This window comes from Gymnoscopelus braueri (genome assembly GCF_963280865.1).
Source record: "Gymnoscopelus braueri genome assembly, chromosome: 21".
NCBI lineage: Eukaryota > Metazoa > Chordata > Actinopteri > Myctophiformes > Myctophidae > Gymnoscopelus > Gymnoscopelus braueri.
In genome coordinates, this window is record NC_137623.1 from 29,282,320 (window position 1) to 29,305,640 (window position 23,321).

Consider the following 23,321-nt stretch of genomic DNA (forward strand, 5'->3'; position numbering starts at 1 on the left):
ATGGCTCCAATCTGAGTCTCTCTGATAAGCTTCTGGTTATTATAACAACCACTGAAAACATCTGAAGAATCTCACTCACCCACCACCACCCCAATGCTCAGATATTTTAACCATAATAGTTCAACCTAAAGTACTGAGACTGGACTGTCTGTGCTCAGGGCTATTTGTATGATTTACAACAGTGGTTCTCAAAGTGGGGTTCGGGGACACCCAGGGGTCCTTGGGGGGGATCCAGGGGGTCATCCAGGGGGTGTGAGCTTGTAGGGGTGTCACGATACGCCTAATCCACGATTCGATTCGACTTTCGATTTTAAGGTCACGATTCGATTCGATTTTCGATACAATATATATTTTTAAAACATCATTTTTTTCAGCTTTGAGGGCTATATGATTATTAATTTAGACTATTGTCTTGATTTGTAAAGAAAAACACATGTTTCTCAATAAGTCCTTTTTATTTGAATAATATAATGAGAATGAGAATAACAAAAAGGGTTTTATGCCCTTACAACAACTGTCATTTTCAGATTATTTTTTAAGATGAGTTAACAACAACATTCTTGTGAAGCTCTATAACTAAATAAAATCTAAATACAAAGTTGAACATGTAAGAAGACAAGACAACTGTTATTTGGCTACATGTTCTTAAACTTCTTAAAGTATGTTCACATTGTTTGAACAGGTAAGAGCTTTAACAAACAAGAAATGTGAATAAGCTAAGCCAGGGGTCTTCAACAGGGGGTCCGGGACCCCTCGGGGGTCCTCAGAGTTACTACAGGGGGTCCGCCAAATCTTTGTGTGATATGATTTTTTTTTTTACCGTAACCCTTTTCTGAGGTGAACTTTAGCCAAAAATAGCAGATCTACAAGAGCTTGTAGATCGGCTATTTTTGGCAAAGAGGTATAGGTGAAGTGAAGACCAAGTAAACAAAAAAAGTTTCATCTGAAACACAATTTTATACAATATAGAGGGGGGTCCCTGCTTCATCTCTCTCTCTCAACTAGGGGGTCCTTGGGCTGAAAACGTTGAAGACCCCTGAGCTAAGTCATACGTGTGTGAAGCATAATCGACAAACGGTAGCCGTTTTGTCAACAACGCGTCGGGTGCCCTCATAATTCACTGGGAAGCCAAAATATTGCCAGACTTTTGACTTAAAGGAAGCGGGAGGGTTTTCCAATTCTTCCGTTTGTGTATCATCATTACCATCGCTGGCTTCAGCAGTGGCCATGGTGAGATGTAAAGTAGTAGTACAGACGCAACGCTACAGCGGTCTCTCTCTCTCCTCCAAACTCCTCTGCGGTGTGCAGTGTGCACTGTGTGTGGGTTTGTCCTGTCGTCTTTTTTTCTCCCCCGTCGTAAGCACACATGCGCGATGCACGGAAAAACACAACAGCGGCTCGCACATGCCTTCACCCGGACGTGCAATCGGATGTGCGCATGCGCGGGAGTATTTTTTTTTAATTAACCCTTGAATCGCGATACGGCTTTTGATTTCGATACACTGTATCGTACGTCATTTTCGGTTCGATTTCGATACGTATCGAGTATCGTGACACCCTTATGAGCTTGTACATCCATTTAAAAAAAAAATCTGAATTTGGAATATTTCTGAAACATTTTAACAAAGCAAATCTTGTATATGGGGGTCCCTGGCACAACATTTTTTACAGACGGGGTCTGCGGCTGAATACACATTAATTTTGGGGTCATTGACATGAAAAAGTTTGAGAACCACTGATTTACATGAGAACCTAACCCAGCTCTTACGGTTTCTCCCCACTCATTACGTTTCACTCCCTTCCCAAAACGAGTCCCTATCACTCACAGTCACAGCGTATATAAAACACTATGCATCCAGCACAGTCTCAGGGTATGAGAAATTTAATTGAGCTCTTATCCAAGGCAGCTTACAGCAAGTGCAATTGTGAAATAAATAAGCTTCACTCCTCACAGTACAAATAAACAATGACATGGAGTAATCACATCCTGATTGTTGTCCCCAAGCCCCGTCCACAGCCCTCCCCATTTTGACAAAATGGCAAAAATAGGAGTAGGGACCACTGATCTAAATCATAAATCAAGACCCGGTTTCTTCATAAATCTTAAGAGTGTGATATGTTGGCAACAATTACAGTTGGTCTTAGATGACAGGTTTACCATAGCACAGGATGTAATTCAACTATCCCATCCATGTCCCTATTTCAAGTTGACTTGAGCACCTACAGTATGTTCAAAACATCCCAGAACCATCCCCAAGAACACAGTCCCAAAGTGAATGTAAAGTTTAACCATCCCAAAACTTATTATATATTCTTCTGGTGAAATATGCTTGGGCCATCCTTTCCATTTTCATATTGTGACTGGTGGTGGCCACAAAAAAAAGAAACGCTGATACAAGATCTTATCATCTGACTGCTAGTAAAGATTTACCATGCACATTGCACAAGTGTTGGAAGAATTATGGCAAATGGGAAGTGCGGAAGGCAATGCATCTATAACAGTTGGAGCCTGTGGCTTTCCAAAACCTAGAGATTTATTTGAGATGAGTTGAGATCTGTTATTCAGAGTTTAATAAAATGTGGAAATAAGTGATCATTTTACCCAGATACCAAAGGTGAAACATGAAAACGATCAATGTAATACTAATAACAATGTAGACTGACTAGACTGTATTCATACAGATGCTCTCTTTTAAAAGTCTGTGTTTGTTTCATTTGACATTATCTTTAATCTCACAATGTAAATGCAGTGGTCTCGTGGTGCGGCTTTCCGGACCATTTGCGCAGTGACAGTGATATGCAGTAGGCTAAAAGAATCCTCTTCGTCTCGACCTTGTCCTAGGGGAGATGTTCCCCGGGCGTTAGTCTTGAGCCCTGCTATGGACACCTCCTGTCACAGAGGTTTGGTTGAACGAGGCCCCCAACACCTTTAGAGGGCTCAGCAGTGAACTATGACCTCCCAATATACCCCGCACAAGCGCACGCAAAAGCTAACACACACACACACACACACACACATACACACACACTGTGACTCTCATCCTCCCAGCCTATACACACATAGTAAATAATGTAATAAATCAGTAACTGCAACTGCGGGTCAGTCTTTATACCGTCACCAATGACACTCCCCAAAACAGGACATAAGGTCTTACGTGATTAAAAAGCTGTAATTTCATCTATGCAGTTCAGACACAAGAGGAGGAGGAAGTATAATATAAATGAATGCTGGTGTTTTTTGCAGCGTCAACATCTTTTGAGAAAGAGGAGGGCAAGGGGGAGAAAGACTAGCAGCAAGAGCACGGCAGAAATAAAAAGAGTAAGCGAGTGACAAACAATGGGACAGAGAAATAAACATGAGAGTAAAGACAAGGCACAAGAGGGATTCTGAAGGCAATAGGAGAGAGCGACAGCGGGACAATGGCAGACGGAAACTGACGGAATGATTGGCAGAGAAAATCCTTGCCGTCGGGCAGAAACCTCTTATCTCCGTATATTTGTAACTTTTTATGTTTCTTCGTCATGCTACAACTACTCACACAAAAGCAGCAAAAATAGCCGATCTACAAGCTCAAAACGCGTTGCATTTTGAGCTGGTAGATCTGCTATTTTTGCTGCTTTTGAATTTGAATCCTGAAAAGTTGGACAGATGAGGTTTCTACCTGACATGGAAGATGCAGGAGGACAAGGAGAGAGATGATGGGCAGGCAGTGGCACACAGTGGGAGGGGGAGACGGACAGAAAGACTGACAAACACAAAGAGAGATGGGAGTGTTCATTGTTGTTGACACACAGGCAGTGGAGGAGCTAAATTTAGTAACGCATTCCCTGCTATTAAGACCAATGGCTCTGGATGTGACCAGAAAGAGAAGGAAGAGAGAGAGAGAGAGAGAGAGTAGCAGATGCAGAGGTACAGTACCTGAACTATTCATCTCCTGTTAACCCATTCAATCCAGGCACGCATCTACAAAATACAAATGTCTTTCTTTGGTTTCCGTTTCTGAAAAACTTACGTTGCTAAACATCAGTGGTGCTTAAACGTTTACACGTCAAGGACCAGCCAAAATTACATGTCTTTGGCCGCCGACCTCATCTGAAAATATTTTGGGCCCCCCAGATATTGATAGTTTATCATTAATTAAGAGTTTGGACTGTTTAAAAACTTTACTTACGATTTGCCTGCCTATTGTCCTTTATACATTATAAACAATTTAATTTTTAAAAGACTTGTATAATGAGAATGAGAGAGACAGACAAAGAAGTAACACTATGAGTGAGACATCAGTGAACACACAAAGCGTGTGTGTGTACTGTGTATAATACATTACGGTCTGTTTTTACACTCTCAGAGTCAAATTAACACTCTGGATGTTACTGTACTATTGCAGTACCCGACTACCCAGTCGGGTACGTGGGAATGCGTGGCCGTTCAGATCGGGCCAGTTGTACAGGACCGCTCATCTGATCAAATTCACACCGACTCGACACTGCACTTCCTCGGGTCCTTACTTGGATCAAGTCGATCGGATGAACGGTTCTAAAGATATGCAAAGGAGAGACAGGCAGAGATTCCTGGAACACATATAGATATAGATAGCAAAGTGTCCGTTATCGTCTGACAACACTGAAATGAAAACAATCACGGTAAAGATTTCGTAATAGGATCACTTCGTGATGGTCTACTGTCCAGTACTAAAAGTGAGGTAAAGTCAGTGTGTCTTTAAATTGGTCAGTACCAGAGTGCATGTGTGGCTCTCTGCTTATGACCCATATTGGTATAGTCAGCAGAGGCTATATTTAGACGTGCATGCAGCACACACATACGTAAGCACACTGTGCACGCCAACTAACATGCACACACTCAAGCAGCAGTCAAGCAATCTCTTATCCACACCACCAGCATGCACAGGTAGGGATTCGGTCACAGTGTGATTGCCTAATTTACAAGTCTTTCCCACAGATGGGACTCCTCCTCCCATATCCAAGTATGAACCAATGCACTGTAAACAGCTCATCTGTGACAGGTGCAGAGAGGCACTGACTTGGCCTAAGGGAAACTTCACAACAGCCTGAAAGGCAAGTGAGGACTTGGATTAAGCTTTGTGGCACTTGAAATATCTGCACAGAAGTACACATGCACTCAAACACCACTACTACACACAAACACACACACTTCTGAGGACATTCTGTTAATCTCCACCAACTACATTTGTTCCCTGAAACATAAACTAAAACAGCTACATGTCCAGACAGCCTATCCCTGATTCTAACCACATCCTTAAAGTTGATGATCACAATAATGTCCTCACCTTTATGAAGGCATTGGATCCTCTCTCTCTCACACACACATACAGTACACACACACACACACACACACCCACACACCCACCCACACACACACACCTTGTCTCTCTATCTCTCCAACCTGAGGGGATCGTTCTCTCCAGATTAGCAAAGACAGCCTACGTTTTGATTGACTGAAATTTTCATTATGCAAAGAAAATGTAAACATCCCAATTACATTTATAATACTTTTGTCTAAAAGGTCCGACCAAAGAAAGTCCTTGCGGATTTGTTTCCGTTGAGGTCCTTGGTATTCATTTCATAGACATATATAGTAGCAAACAAACAGTTCAAATATCGACACAATAATACAGAGAAAATAACGTACGGACCTCCAGTCAAACTTGCTGTTGCTACCTGGTCAAACTGCCAACTGATGCTGGATTTACAAACAGGCAGGGAAGCAAAATGTTCTGCTGTTGTTAGACAGATCAGCCCTCACAACCTCACCAGTTCACTTTACTCAACTGAAAAGAGCATTCAAACTAGAAAAGTGTGCTCCGATCTGAGCGCACATCCCCGCCAGGTCAGTGTGCCTACCCAGAGTCTAACAAAACACAATGAACGGTACTGAAAGGAGCGGAGGAGAGCAGGAATAGCTTCCTCTTTATCAGCTACTGTACGTTTGAGAGCAATGCCTTGTTTATCTTTTTAAAGAACGAGCTGTAAAAACTTAAGTGAAACCTACCTACAATAGCTGTTTATATAGAATGCAAAGCCTTGCTGCACATTACAAGCTGACCACACAGAAACACATGTCCCCCGGTCTTATAAGATCCTGCACTTAATTCTTAACTGATTGCTGTCACTCAAATTTCTCTGTATTCCACAAAGTCTGGATATATATATAATAAAAAAAAAAGAGTTCGCAGCCCCACATGCCTTGCGAGTCCATTTAGTTACGAGGGAGAGAGGGAGGGGACTGGGTGATTATCCCCCTGTGGCAGACTTGATTATTTTGTCCGTCTTATTAAAAATACAGTGTCTATGTAAAAAGTTAATTTGGATGGGTGTGTTTTGCCACATCATTGCTGTCAACGGTGCAAACTGGGGTAAGCTAATCAACACTGCTTCAACTTCACATCATCTCCTCTCATTGCTGGGATCTTAGCCTACTCCTGAAAATAATATCCTATAAGAGATATGTTTTACAATTCTTCTTTGAAAAAACAAGTTTTGGCCAGTGAGAGTGGGAGAGGTGCATAGCATGGATGCATGCCATCAGAAAGAGTCTGTCGCCTCATCTCTGTTCATTGACAGTGCACAGTCACTACTCACTACTATAGCAACCAGATGCGCAAATCGCCGATTTTTGGGGTGACGGTGGCCAATAGGAATATTTTGGGCCAAACTCTAGTTAGCCTAATGGAAATGTGCACAAGTTGTTTGCAAGATTGCCTCCGGACAGACAGACACACAATCAGACAGAGTGACAGAGCCTCTTCTATAAGTCTGGTCTCTTACAGAGCCATGCCGTTAAAAACAAACATCCGTTACTTGTAAGGAAGTCTACAACAAGCATGATATGTAGAAGCACATGGTGTAGGCACTGTGGCCATTCAGGCACGTGGTTATCGATTTGCATTCCTAACAACACCAATTTTCACAGGTGCTGTTGCCGTTTGTCCATAAGTGTCCTGAATTTGGCATCGTTTGCCCACTGCTTGCTGACCTGCAGTGTGGGAAAAACAATTAGATGAATAGATTTTATTTTATTTTTTTCCAACTCTTGCGAAGTGGCTGCCAGAGGAAATTGTCATTTTATCAGCACTATCAAAACATCTGCCAGGGTTTGGCTGGCGTTTCATTTCCTACGAGTTAACATGCTGGTTGGGTTTACCTCTGCCTTCTGATGCAGATGTTAGCCTATAGCCTACTTACACAGCTGGCTGGCTAGATCACACAGCTCCTCATTATAGGCTAGACTTCTCCAAGACCTTCAGTATATCTGTGTCTGGATCGCAACACACACACACACAAACGTCAAAGAATCCTCACATAACACTGAAAGACAAACCCCACCTGTACAGTGTGCCGTTCCCACAGTTACCATGGCAACTGGGGGGGCAGACAATACCTCTCTGTAGCCACTGGACTCAAAAGGTAAGGCCTTTTACACACAACGCAACTAGCTCGTTCTTCCTTACACAAGACACACACCATAGACAAACATGGCTTTTCATCAGCGACACTTTCATCAGTTCCATCCTATGAAAAGTTAAGAATGGTGCCCTTCACCACGGCGCTGGGGTCAGATTGCGGGTTCCCTGTACCCACACCAAAGCCAGTGCACTGAAGAAGTACAGACAGACACAGCATCCGGCATCATTACCGCTTCCTTCAGTATGCAGCCGCGCAGCAGGCTGCCTACACAATCACAGCATGGCCCCGTTTCCCAATGACTTATTTGTTAAAGTGGAAGTGTATGCCTGTAATCAACACAAACAAGTTCCTCCCTCACACAAGGGGGGGGGGGGGGGGGGGGGACCTATGTTCAGACCCTGAAACATGCCACTTTCTAGGAAAGGCGCAAGGATATATTTAGGCAGCCAGACAGTAAACAAACAGCTGCCCTGGGTGTGTATGTATTGATGTATGTTTACAAAATGTTTGCTCTGTCCAGCTCAGGGAAAATAACTTGCACCATCCATTCAACTACTGTGGCTGGGAAATCCAAAACATTTACCAGCCAACATCGCTGTTTTGCAAGTCGCTAAACAGCTTTACATCCAGCACAGAAAGTAACACGTGTTCCGTCCAATGACGATAAAAGAACAACAAAACATCGATTTTTCAAGCCAGAAAACAAACGGAACAATGGCAGGCAGCCCTTCCAAACCCTCCCTTCCAAAGTGTATGTTGGAGTAGCCAAACCTAGCAGCCATGCAGCATTTGGCTGCTGGTGGCCGTTGTTAAAGTTCTCACCCCGATTGTATCTCCATTATCACACCACAACACAGGAACCTGGCATTGTCACCCCCTGAATGGGGGAGCCTTCAACCCAGCAGAAAGTTCATCAAGCATAGGTGGGAGGTAGAGGTAGGGAGTGAGTGAGTGAGAGAGAGGACAGACAGAGGGAGCACTACTCATGGAAGACAAAACAAAAGCCTGAGCCCGGTCAATCTGATTATGGTGGTTGTTGCGCGACCTGACTAGAGACACACCAACCTATTGGCCTACATGTAACACACACACACACACACACACACACACACACACATCAGTGAAAAATAAAAATAGCCGCCCACACACACAACAAATACAACCTTACTTAATTGCAATATTTCCGTAGCTCACAGACTCAACGCTACCGTACATCAATTCCCTTACATTAAGAGAAGACTGTATAATGACAAAAGCTAACAACAACATCAATGTCTGAGGCAAGGTTTCCATTATATAGTCCGGTATATATCGGCCATTGACCGATAAAAACTTTTAATTGACCATTGAATAAAAACATCACAGCCACCTAGCCGCTGGGAAATGCTATATTATATGATTAGACTATTATTATTTGGATAATGTAACACATTGCAATACATAGTTTACAAAAATTACAATACGTATTTTATGAGCTTATTGATCCTGAGAGCCTGCTGCCTAGTTGTGCTGCAGTTATCTGATCCGAGATCGGCCTATTCGAAATATTAGACATACAAGCTAACAACGCATCGTGGTGTGAGCTTGTAGGGCTGTTTTTTTATGTGCAATACCGTCATGCGACGAAGCATAGATCAGGCTTCACAGCTGCGTTTCTCTCCTCCGGATCAGCGCCGCTGGCACTGAGTACAGGTGGTCTTGGTTCGCTCGGGCATTATACATGATAAACAAGAGACCCTAATAGAATCCGAATGACGATAATAAAACATGGACCCGATTGGCGCGTGGATATTACAAGCAAGCACAGTGGAGAGAGCGGTGGAATAACTTGGTGACACATTGCAGCACGCAAGTTCTACATATTCCTTGCCATCATGAACTAAACGTAACAGTATAAAATAAAACAAAAGCTGATGTAGGTTACTGCATATTAAAAAGGTGAACGAGATCTAAAGCCCCAAACAGTCAGCCTGTTTGTACGACGGAGTCACGCAAGCAGTTCACTCATCCGCTCTCCTGACTTTAGTATCGTACTTAAGTCGATACTGTATCTACAAACACGCAAGCGACGTTTATTAAATTATGTCCGATAAATGTATTCTTTGGCCGATAAAAATTATCTTGCCGGTCACGGTGGCAAACATTGCCTAGCGTAAAGGTCTAGTCTGAGAGTGAAATCATTTAACGAGAGAAGGTGAAGGAACTCTCTGGGCCAAAACTGGGGCATGTTGGGGACTCCTTGCAAATCCTTAAGACTTGCTTATGAGTGTATGTAATGAACAAGTGTGTTATGTATGGGTTTACATGCATGTGAGCATAACGTTTCAGCGGGATGTTTCTCAGGGACATTTCAGTAGGTTGGTTCAGTGGGACGTTTCAGCGATACATTTCATCAAAACATTCAGAAGGCTGTTTCATCAGTAGGATGTTTTTTTTCCATGACATTTCAGTGGGATTTTTTTATCAGTACATTTCAGTAGGATAATCAGGTATTACAGTAGGATGTTTAAAGTAGGACATGTCATCAGGACATTTCAGTGATACGTTTCAGCAAGACATTACAGCAGGGCAAGCACCTTGTGATTTCCCTCCGCTCAGCATTCAACAGAGAGACAGAGTGCCAGGCCGCCAGAGGCTCTCCATCCAAGATAAGACTTCATAATCACAACAACTTCCATGACTTCGCTCGCTCCTCATACATAATGCACACACTCCCTTCATCAGGTCACATCAGGTAAAACATAACAGCATTTGGAACACACCGACAGCGTCGATTCAAATAGGTGTGATGCTCGGTGCCAGTGGCGAGGGGACATAGCTCTAGGGTTTTTGTTACAGTAGGTGCACCCCATTGCGACAGAGCATATCTGGCACAGTACATGCTTGAGTGTACAAACACCTCTTTAGAAATATCCTTAAAATAGTGGCGTATGCCTGAGTCCCAGAGCTTGCTGGTGGGGGGTACTACAGTGTTGCCCAAACAGAAAGCCAACATAGATTCATACCATAACTTATTCTCCAAGATAATACATACATGTAGTGAAAATAATATAAAATCTTGTGTACACATTCCTGTTCCCAAGGGGAATAAATGTAATAATTTGAGACCGCATGACCCTCTAGTCAGTCTAGTAGTACCACTGTCAGGTCAAACGTTCAGTCTTTAAGTGAGTGTATCATGGAACCCCTTCGTTGTACAGACATTGTACAACATTGTTCTTTGCTGTGCAACATTCATGCACCCCAAAACAAGAAACCTCTGATACTGGTGACCTGAATCAGATTTTCTCTATTGCTAAAAAGAGGTGTCCCACACAGTGAATCACCTCTGCATTGACTTTGACTTTATTTCAAATTACATTTCGATTCTGTGTGACCGAAACGTCGATCTTTGTCTGCGTGTTGTTCTTAACTTTATCGCCACCATTGGCTTTTGTTTTGAATACTGACTTCTGCAAATAAAGACATACACAACGTGGATGGTTGAATTGTGCATTTCAATAAGTTTAGAGAAAATGTGAGTCCCGTCATGTTGAGACACAAATATTTTTTTACGCATGTGGTTATATTAGTCCTTCGCCTGGTATGACTTAATGCATTTTCTACAAACACCTGACAATGATTTCCTTGGTGCCACATTTCAGTGCAATCAACCAGCCTTTTACAGAGACCAGGTGTACACTCTAGGGCTGCAAATAACTAGAAAAGTGAGCTCCTCTTGTGTGCAGAATCTCTGCCAGGCTGGGTTGTCTAGACAGGGCTGTTGTGGCTATCAGCACATGGGGAAGATGAGGGGGGTATAGCATTTCTACAACATACGGCGCAACTTTACGCATTTGTGGCACCAGCTATGGGCAGAAATGAAAGTGCTTTTGGAGGTGCACTCTATAAACTTGCAATTCCAATTTGTGACCGATTGGATGTTGCATTCATGATATATGTGTTTTTTTGCAAGAAATAGGCTCCCTCCCACAACTGTTTAAAGGCAATTACAGGCACAAGTATTAAGTATCAAACAATAATCATGTTTCTCCAACAAGCAGTGACATTTCTAGCATGTGTGGCACCCGCACCCCCTATGGGTGGAAGTGAAATTGCTTTTGTCTCTGCATTATTTAGAGGCCCCCAATGTGTGATTCAACTTCTCACAAATTTTGGAAAACAATCAGAATGGAATATGACAAATATGAATGATGTTCATCAAATGACTCCAGAGATGATCTGTACCAACTTGTGCGTTTTGGCCAATATTTGTAAAATACGGTTAGGCAGAAATAGCTGTGGGCTATATGGGGAGTTACGTCATGAATGATCAAAGGAATCAGGGAGGGGGGGGTGATTGTAACTTACATGTCAAGAAAGAGTTATAAATCAAAACACAATATAATGCCACCATGAGGCAGATTTGAAACACTTGGGGTGGAGGTTCTTCCTGGGCCTGCTGGGACTATGCATGCAAAGTTTGACAGTGACACCAGTCGCTCCAACGGTGTCCAAGATTAGCTGTACACAGACAGACATGGATGGACAGACACACACAGGCGAAAACCACCGGAATTTGCCAATCTACAAGCTCACAGTCAAAACCCATTACAACGTGATGCATTGAGCTTCAAAATTGTGACAACCTCTTGCCATACAGTTTCTCTACATAACTGAGAAAAAGCTAAAGCATGGCCATATAACAAGATAACACGTTCAATGCTATTACATGGTCAAACCTACAGTAGCATCAATTGTAATAACTACAATACCCATGTTCATTCCTATATTTGTGTAGTCACTGACTCAATGTTGTCCCACCCCAAAGGCCCATACATAGTACATACAGACACTGCCATTCACAAGACATTTCCAGGGTAGACGTAGCCTGTTCCTACATGTCAAATCAAACCTCATCACAGACTTGCCTACTAATGCTCAAGAAAACATGCAGCCAGGTGGCTATAATTCCTGGAAAGAACTACACTGCTGCCGATATCAAAGCTCATACATAAGGCAGTCTGTTAATTAGAAGCTCAGCTCATATAAGTTCAGAAAGACTTAAGAAACTACAGTTAACATTAATGATAACCTTAAAAGGCCTAATAACCAGAGGACAGGTATCTCACATACTTTGTCATGATCTCACACAATAGATGTGTTATGAGAATTCCAGGAACTAATTGGGGCGAGTCCACATCGATTTCCATGAACGTCTAGGTATCAGTTACACATGTTATTCAGATGTGACGTGTAGCCAACAGCAGGTAAAGAAAACACATGTGTAAACATGTGACTAGTGCACACACACTACAGTAGTTTGCAAGTTGTGCCTTTTAAGGATCAAATATTAGTAGTGGCTCCTGAACCAACAGTATCATATTAACAAAGCCAATTACCCAAGTTTAGGTATTGATTGAATTAATACTTTATTAGTCAGAAATGTAAACACCACGTGGTACAGTAAGACATTAAGTTTAAAAGGGTTGTGTTTGGGCTTAACATTAGAAGTGAATACCTTTAGGTGTATGGTTAAAAGTGCATGTTTAGGATTTACAAATGCTTTAGGTATGGTTTTGGTGTGCTTAAAGTAAGGGTAAGGACGTGGGAGCCTGGCAGGTATAGCCAACATGACGGTACCCTAAAATATTTTACTTAAGTCCAAAACCCACAATCTGTTTACCCTTGGACTGTTAGTGTAAACAAATTAAGTGCCTGGTTTTGCCAACGTTGTCTTGTAGATGCTTAAGACACCAGACATCACACTAACCTAAGATAATACACGTATAACAAGCATTTCGTACACATGTATACAGTCAGTCTATGACAGTCAGGGGTGATACATTGCGACGCATTTCTGCTGCCTAGCATTAGCATTGTAGCCTAGGTTAGCCCAGTTAACCAGTGTTGCCAGATTTTGCGATAGAAATAAGTACCCAGGTCTATGAAAACAATCCCAAAAGAAGCAACATGACCACTTTCAACCAATTGTACATTGGCTATTTGAAAATAGCCGATCTATTAGCTCACAGACACGTCGTGAGCTTGTAGATCTGCCATTTTCAAAAGAATCTTGGTAAAGACTGTGAAATCTGTGAAACACAAATCTGGTACACAGGTCCCACGGTAAACAGGGGGTCCTTGAAGTATTTGAGAACCACTGGTTTAAACAACATTTGGGAAACAAGCCCAAATAAGCAGCTCCACTTTAGAAACAAGTCCAAAAAACCGCAACCACCACCAATATTGACAAGCAACTTTACAGGAAAAGCAAGCCCAAAGTAGCTTATAACAAGCCGACATGGCAACACTGCAGTTAACAGCAGCTATCTGCTTGGTAATGTTAGCTTAGCCTTGGGAGACGTTTGATGAACTAGCTACGTAGCTAGCAGACACAGACTATTAGACCTCGCAACGCCAACCGAGCTCCCTCTGTCCCATGGTGATAAAACCTAGTGGTCACATTTTAAATACACCACAACAATATTATCATTCTAAAGTCAAATCTAAACCCCTGTGTGGCAGCAAAGCAGCTGACACAGTGTTGGTGGTGGTGCAAAATGGCAGCCCGGGCTACTCAGTAATGAGTCAGGAAAACATTTAGCATTAGCCAGCTAGCCGTCAGCTAGCAGGCTAATGCTAAATGTGTTCATATTGTCAAGATGCCGTCGGAGGGAAACGCTGCTAAACGAAGGCTATGTTCGGGAAAATGCGGTGTTTGTTCTGTTCTTACCATTTTAGGACCGTTCCGATGTTCCCGTTTATAAACCGTAGGATGTTTGAATATTAGTGACCAAAAGCAGTGTTGTTTCTCCGTTTAGCCGTGTCTCGTCTGTGTGTGCTGTGGCTGCCTGCTGCTAACTGCGACTGCCTGATGGGAAACCCTTCAGCTTCGTTCGCACAAAGATCGCTCGAGCCACCGGATCGCCGAAAGACTACAAACATGGCTGCGAGGACTACACAATATTGTGACGTCACGCGCTTAACTCTTTCGTTGCCAATAGAGCACCGAAGTCTGACGTAATGTACGCATCCTACCTGGGTCACGTCCCCCCCCATTCAGAATTCCCATAGACTTGTTTAATATCACGGCGTAATGATCAATTAATAATCGATCTGCCTTGTGAGCTTGTAGATCTGTTATTTTCACTATTTTGTTTCATGACACCATAGTGCGACTAAGTATAAACTAGCCTTAAGTGGTTAGTTGAGTCGTTCATATATAAAAGAAGTAAAATATAAAAAACGTGCTTCTCTATTAATTGACAAGGCAATCAACAGAGTGGCAGCAGTATATATGGTAGCGTGGCCGAGTGGTCTAAGGCGCTGGATTTAGGCTCCAGTCTCTCTGGAGGCGCGGGTTCGAACCCCGCCGCTGCCATTAATTATTACTTTGGAGTACAGGAGAAACTTAATGGAAAAAAGTCAAAGTTATCTTGGGCTTTTTAAATCATATTTAGTTGACCTTGTATTTGAACTGTACTTTCATGTACTTTTTTTCCTGCAAACTTCTAAATAAAGTATTCAATCAATCAATTAATCAATAAGAAGATCATGGATAGTTGCAGCCCCGGTCCCATCTCCTGCAGCTGTGGTTGTCTCTGATGGGTAGAGCACGACCTCTACTGGTGGGTCAGAGAATGACAGAGCCTCCTTTCTCCAACCTTCAATGATTTATTAATAACCGTCAAATCAAGTATATAATATTGCCAGACAAGTGGAAATAGATTCCAACTGGGTGAATTATCTTTTGATAATGCTGATATTATCACAACATAAACAGCAGTATACAGGACAAGAAAAGAGAGTATTTCAGGGAAACAGAATCTCACCAAAATCCCTTATATTTATTATACATTACAATTAAATGTAATACAAGTTAAATCGTGCAAAATATCTCAGTGTATATCTACCTTTGAGTCGTCCAGGATTATTATGATGTGAGGGTTTACAACATTTTTGGGGTAAAAAAATATAGGTTGGGGTTTATATATTCAAGCATCTGAGTTAAAGAGAGTTTGTAAAGGAAACGTATAAAGTTTATAAAGATAATTTATCAAGTTTGTAAAGATAATTTATTAAATATATTTATATATATATATATATATATATATATATATATATATATATATATATATATATATATATATATATATATATATATATATATATATATATATATATATATATATATATATATATATATATATATATATATATATATATAATTTATTTTAATATAATATATTTCTTAAATGACATTGTAGTTTCATGTTTTTATCTTATGTTTTATCTTATGTGCCTTTTTGTGAAACAGTAAATCATTTTAACCATACTGTGTTTGTGTGTCATAATCACCTATAAAAGAGTCTTTTATAGGTGATTATTACGGCTTGGCTCTGCTGGAGCAGGCTGTGTGTGTGGGAGGGTGCGTGCTTGCAAGAGGTAAGTAGTTGAAAAACCATTAACCTAGAAGTAAAGTATGTTTTTTGTGTTACTAGGTAGGTAGAACTTTATTAATCCCAGGGCGGAAATTCGGTTTCAGCTTCACCTAGCTGATGGTTGCTCAGATGGTCATGATGAGCACTCAGGAGGAGCTAATGTCTTCGACACGTCACGTATACTAAGCTACTGCCGCATGAGAGGAGAATGAAGAAGTGACACTCAGCTCATCACTACAGATGTTGGCTCCACCAGAAGTTTCTTTATCTGAAACAACAGACACATGAAGTATATAGCATATGATTACATAATACACAATATACAATGTGTGTGTGTGTGTGTGTGTGTGTGTGTGTGTGTGTGTGTGTGTGTGTGTGTGTGTGTGTGTGTGTGTGTGTGTGTGTGTGTGTGTGTGTGTGTGTGTGTGTGTGTGTGTGTGTGTGTGTGTGTGCGCGCGCGTGTGCGTGCATGCGCAGTTTGCGCTCACACTTGTGTGGGTCCGTGCATACACAGAGTGAATAGCTACAATACATGTGCTTTATTTATATAGTTTCTTTTTCCCAATGCCCAGGTTTTTCAATACCAGAAAGATTACGCCCAGGGAAAAAATGTATGGTTCCAATTCCGACAGTTTCTCAGCCAAAATTCTCTAGAACATTCAGACATGGTGCAAGACTTTCATAAACCATTACAGTTTGGCAGTGACTTGTGACATAAATCATAATTATTCTTTAAAAAGTTTTTCTGGAGAAAATAAAGCCGGCATTTTAATGCAGAAACAGTTAAAGACCCCCCTTTCACTCAGCTTAAAATAAAAGCCCCTGCCTTGAAGGCAGATAAGAGCAGCAATGGGCTTCCATCTTGCAGCACCTATTGATTACCCAGAACAGTGGTTCTCAAACTTTTTAATTTCAAGGACCCCTGTAACTCAGGGGGTTATAGCCCTGTAAGGGTCCATTTGGAACCCCCTCAAGGAACCCTGAGGGTCCCTGGACTCCACCTTGAGAACCACTGACCCAGAACATCTTTCATATTCCACAGCAAGCTGCCAGTTACATTTTCAGATATCGTGTGTGCAATTGGACATTTTGGCCTATGGGTGGTGCTAAAGGAAAGCCCACCATGGGGTCATCAAAATCAGTAGGATGAACAAACACTGCAAATAGTAGTAATCCAGTAGTAGTTTTGGGACCAAAATGTTGGACAGATGGACTGACATTATCATTATTAGCAAAATCAATCATTCTCCTATATTGTCCTTATTCCGGACACTTTTTACAGTACATTGTGAATTTGCACCCCATTCTTTTAGGCTGCGTTTTTTTCTTTTCTTCAAAGCCCTCATGATTTTCAGTTAGTATTTTATTTCATCACAACTCTCTATTTTGTCATGCTCATGCCATGCGATGATCATCGCATCTTACTTGTCTTTGTCTTCTGCTGCCTTGCATCTCTTGCTGCTGTTTCAAACGCACCTCCTGAAGACTCATACAGCCTCCTGTAACGTTGTAATTATTTTTATTTGGATCTGCACAAGAATACACTTATCAGAAGAAAGTTACATTAAGGTCAAACCATGCAACTGGGTGCACATGCTACACATTAACACACAGAGGAAAAAAAGATAACCCACATTAATAATTGTTAATGTGCAGCTACAAGTTAGTAAAATTATAATGTAAATAGTACAGTAAGAGTATAAAAACAGTTGTGCAACATCAACTGAAGCAATCAAAATATGACTGTAAATGAAATATGGAAAAAAATGGCATACTCGCCGAGTACCGATACCGATACTGGTATCGGTATCGGAACAACTCTAGCGTGCGTGCGTGCGTGCGTGCGTGCGTGCGTGCGTGCGTGCGTGCGTGCGTGCGTGCGTGCGTGCGTGCGTGCGTCTCACCAACACTGCTGGGGTTGATGTTTACATAGGCCATGGCTCTGCTCAGCCTGAGCTCCTCGAGAGCAGCGAGCTCTTCCTCCGCCTCTGACAAACACAAACCATGCAGCCAATCACGTGTTGCTCACAATCATTTAAAAAAAGAAATAGAACAAACAACAACATAAACAAACAAGTAATTAATCCCAGATGTAGATGTGAATGTGATGACTCACTCTTCTGGATCTCTCTTCTTCTCATGGGGTTTGGGGCGATGACTGTGAAAGCTTTGTAGCTGAAATGTATAGAAAACAAAACAAAACGGTTGTTAAACTAATTCACAGTTTTGTGACGCACACACCCTCTCCTCTCTCTTTCTCTATCTCTCTCTCTATATATATATATATATATATATACAGTATATATGTACAGTATATATATACTAGGGGTGCAACGATACGTTTTAACAACGATTCGATACGTATCACGATACTTGGTTGTCGATACGATACATGAACAATACAGGTTAATTTAGAACGACACGATACGTTTCGATTCAGAGATTTAGTCGATACGATACAGGAACGATACAGGACAGGTTAATTTAGAACGATACGATTCGATTCAATGATTTAAAATCGATTTAGTAACTATTTATTTACCCCAAAAAAATAAAGCCCTCTTTCTCTTTTTTCTTCTTAAAAGTACTTTTGCATTGCAAAACGATTCGATACGATTATTTGCATTGCAAAACGATTCGATACGATACAAAGTCAAACGATACGATATTTTGCTGTTTGCACATCCATCGATATAGTAGATCGTTGAAGATTCAAAACAATTTTTCGATGCAGTTACTATATCGTTACACCTCTAATATATACATATACATATACATATACATATACATATACATATACATATACATATACATAATATAGATACATACATACATACATACATACATACATACATACATACATACATACATACATACATACATACATACATACATACATACATACATACATACTGTACATACATACATACATACATACATACATACATACATACATACATACATACATACATACATACATACATACATACATACATACATACATACATACATACATACATACATACATACATACACTGTACTGTATGTATGTGTGTGTGTGTGTGTGTGTGTGTGTGTGTGTATATATATATATATATATATATATATATATATATATATATATATATATATATATATATATATATATATATATATATATATATATATTTAATAAGATTCCCTTATGTAATCTTTTACACTGCAAATGAAAGCTTGCATGATAAGAATTTCACCTCACTTTTACCTGTATTTGTGTTTACATTTTATTGATTAACTGATTGTTTGATTGATTGATTGATTGATTGATTGATTGATTGATTGATTGATTGATTGATTCCAAAGACCCTTCATCTATTCCAGGATGTTTACATTGGCTTGAGAGGTTTGCAGAAGACCTTCCTATCTGCCAAGCATGACTCAAGGGTGACAAGAGTGTAGTGAGATTAAGACATGGCAACAGATGGCCAGAGCACGTGTCAAGCTGCATGCCACATTAGGTCTGCTCTACCTGTCCTCCAGATACTAAGAACTACTAAGAAGAACTAAGAAACTAACAACTTCTAAAAGGTAGATTTTAGAACCAAATAAAAGATCAACTAAAAATGACAAAATCCCATATTAGTAGGCCTAGTAACTACATCGTTGCCTATAGGCCAGTTGTTCTCAAAGTGGGATCCAGGGGCCCTTGAAATTACAAGGTTTGAGAATCATTGGTATATATAGGCCCTATCAATATTATAAGTTCTCACCACTGAATATCCTTATGCCGCAGCTGGGTCTTCTGGTCTTCTGTTGTTGACAGCTCTACCGCTCTAGTCTTGTCGGACTTTGCAGTGACGATGCCTGAGTGTTTTACAGGGCAAGTGGTCACCTTCTGGGTATTTGTTGTTGTTTTAACCCGACTTCCAGCGGGTTTAGGAGCGGTCACACAAGTTGATCTAGATCTCCGTTCTTCTCTCCTCGCCGTGGACGTCTTCCTACCTTCACACCTGCTGATGTGGACACTTCTTGAGCAGCTTGAAGCCCGTGGTTTGCACGGAGTTGTCTGGACTTTACCTACACTTTCTGCTTGGATTCCAGTTTTCATTTTAACCTGTTTAATAGGCTTTCCGACCAATCTCGTCGTTGTCGTCGTCTCCACCGGCTTGATAACCTTTGTGGTCGGCATACTTTCAAAATAAAAACGTAATACCACAATTGTGCCGTTTATTTAGCCTGTGTATTTATTTTTTCGTGCGCGTCCATATCCAATTTGATAGATCATATTCATATATGTGTCATCCTATCCGCTGGTTATCCGAGTCTTCTGTGAAACGTCCAAAACATGCTCCTGCTCCAAATTTTGCTCCAGTTGGCTATCTGATGCACTGTTGACGGTGTTCATGGTAATGGTATCTCATAGCAAGCAGTGTGGCTCACCGACACCGTAAGCACATAGCCTGCCTGGCAGTATGCAGATCCGATGTCAGCAGCTGAGCCGATTATTTGGCATTAGTAGGATAGCTAGGCCAGGGGTTTCCTTGACACCTAAATCTGCACTAAATCTCAAGGCTCAAATACATTTATGGTCATGGCAAACGATGACACCAGTAGAGAAGAACACATCTCCAACGAGCATCTCTTGGTCAAAATCTTTTTTTAATATATATTTTTTCTTTAGTTTTTTTTAGTAACATCATTTTCAAGTTCTTGCATTTCCCCCACCAACCAGTTAATGAGTTAACTACTACACCTCACGGTCCTCACCTGGACAGTTATCACCCAATCATTGCTTAGCTACTGGTATCATGACAGTCATGGATGAACTTCAACCTGGTGTTTGCACTTTCTCCCTTTTTGGTCCGTACATCTATAAACGTTCAGATTTCAAATATAAAGTGCTTACCCCGCCATGGCCACGGATGTTACAATTATGTACGTACGGGCCCTCAGAAGTACCTGTAGCTTCCGTATTGTTCAATAAAAAGCATTTAATCCGATCGGTGGCCATTTTTTCCATATGCTTTCAACTACGCGACCCTATCGGTGGGGAGGTGTATTGCACTCCGATACATTACAACTCTATGAAGAAATGGCCACCAATCGGATTATAATGCTTTTTATTGAACAATAGAAGATACGGGTACTTCTAAGGGCCCGTACATAATTGTAACATCCATAGCCATGGGTGTAAGTACTTTATATATGAAAGTTGAACGTTTATGTAGATGTATGAGTACGGGCCAAAAAATGCAAACACCAGGTTGAAGTTCATCAATGACGGTTGTGACAAACGACCGTCGGGTGTGATCATTATGGCTAGGCCAGGGGTTCTCAAACATGTTCATGTCAAGGGCACAAATTAATAGCCTATGTATTTGGCCGCGGTCCCGCGGACCCCTATCTGAAAATATTTTGTACCAAGGGACCCCATGTACAAGATTTGTGTAATTGTTATTAAAACAATATTCTAAATGTTAAATTTGTATGAAGATTTTGTGAAAATAGCAGATCTATAAGCTATTTTCGAATAGCTGATGTTAAAGTGATTAAACTTATTTTGATGCAATACTAAATAATTTTGCTGGGGACACCCTGGAACCCCCTCAAGGACCCCTGGTGGTCCCCTGCCCTGACCCCACTTTGAGACTCATTGTAGGCTGCTACTACTAGGCTTAACTGCCTGACTGGTCTAAAGTGTTTAATTAGTCTATACTATAGGCCTGCATGTTTGTCATAATCAGTTGATGTTGTTGTTATTATTATGACATTAATAAGAGTCTATTAGCTCTTATTACCACTACAGTCAGTGGTGTAAAGTACACTAAGCAACTAAGTACGTTTACTCAAGTACTGCACTTTTGAGGTATTTTTACTTTACTGGAGTATTTCCAATCTTCAGTAGCCTACTTTTACTTCTACTCCACTACATCTCAGAGGCAAATATTGTACTTTTACTCCACTACAATTATTTGAAAACTTTATTAGTTACTTTGCAGGTTTTGATTATTAATACAAAACATATATTAACCACTTCAGCCCCATATATAAATTTGGCTATTTGAAAATAGCGATCTACAAGCTCACGATGACGCATTGTGAGCTTGTAGATCTGCTCTTTTCAAAAGATTTGTATACATCTGAAAACTTGTGAAATGGGACATTAATTTCTGCATAATGAGCACTTTCTACCTTTGGTACTTTAAGTTCATTTTGATACCAATACGTTTGCACGTTACTCAACTTCTACATTGCAGTATCGAATCGATACTATTACAGTGTGGTCCTCCTATGCTGTGAGTGGAGCTGTCTCTCCTCTCTGGCTCAAACTGCTTTCTACAGCTCCTCCCGCAAGGTATACTACACACAAAATCCCATAGTCGGCAGAGACTGTCGCGCTGTGATTGGCTGGTTGGTTGACAGGGGAACTCGCAACTGTGTTTTTTTTTAGATGCCTAGTCCAGTGGTTCTCGATGTTGGGCCCGTGGACCCCCAGAGGCCCTTTAGAGGGTTCCAGGGGGTCCCCAGCTACATTTGTTTAACCACTTTAACACATTGGTTTATATGAAAATAGCTGATCTACAAGCTCACAACACTTCGCATTGCCACACGTTATGAGGTTGTGGATCAGCTATTTTCAAAACAATCTTGGGGGAAAAAATCAAATAATTTAGAATATTTTAAAAACATTTTAACAACACAAATCTCATCCCTGGCACAAAATATGTTTGGAACAAAAAGGCTTCTTATTGCAGCTGCTTGTTCCTAAAATGTTTTGTTACGTATTTATCTACATAGAGCACCGAAGTCCTGACGTGACTCGTTCATCCCCAGGTTTGCGGAAGTAATTTCTCTATGGAGAATAACATTGGGTCATCTTAGAATCGTCTCATATAAGAATTGTGGTCCAAAAATAAACACCGCGTGTCGGCGTTATTGTCAGGGAGGGGGTTCTGTATCGTTTATGATAGTCAGTCACTTATATTTGATACAGTCTGTTTCTGGCGAAAATGTAACTAATTCGGCGGAAGTAACATTAGCGTTTTCTCACCGTCAGTTGATGCTTCATATCCATAAGAGTCAACACGCCGGGGTCATGTGTTTATTTTTGGAACACAGTTCTTATTTGACGCGATATTAAATACGTCTATGGGATTCAGAACGGGGGTGGAAAACTGCGAACCAGGTAGACAAACAAAGGATGTGTAAATTACGTCAGACTTCGGCGGTCTATTGGCCTATATTTACCAGTGGTTCTCAAAGTGGGGTCCGTGTCGGGGCCCTCCAGGGGTCCTAAGGGGGTTCCAGGGGGTCCACAGCAAAATTTGATAATATAGCATAAAAATCAAATTAACCACTTTAACCCTTTATACTTCAGCTATTTTATAATAGCCGATCTACACGCAAACAACGCGGTGACATGGTCCTGGCACACATGTTTTCAGATGGTCAAAACCATGTTTTTCACCATCT

General features: G+C 41.0%; 2 protein-coding genes across 2 annotated transcripts in view; both read right to left on the reverse strand.

Annotated features, from left to right (window-relative positions):
* LOC308077303 (cullin-1) overlaps positions 1 to 14,314 on the reverse strand; it is a 37,110-nt gene extending 22,796 nt beyond the window's left edge. The window contains exon 1 of the mRNA XM_080417931.1: positions 14,162 to 14,314. The gene's annotated coding sequence lies outside the window, so the exon portion shown is untranslated. The remainder of the gene's footprint in view (positions 1 to 14,161) is intronic.
* Positions 14,315 to 15,728: 1,414 nt separating this feature from the next.
* Positions 15,729 to 20,115, reverse strand: LOC308077173 (uncharacterized protein). Its single transcript, XM_080417772.1, has 5 exons — positions 19,619 to 20,115; positions 17,986 to 18,044; positions 17,774 to 17,857; positions 17,295 to 17,368; positions 15,729 to 16,137 (listed from the first exon to the last, which is right to left on the reverse strand). Exons 1-5 carry the CDS (start codon positions 20,035 to 20,037, stop codon positions 16,093 to 16,095), a joined length of 681 nt encoding a protein of 226 aa, XP_080273898.1. The 5' UTR covers positions 20,038 to 20,115; the 3' UTR covers positions 15,729 to 16,092.
* Positions 20,116 to 23,321: the final 3,206 nt, after the last annotated feature.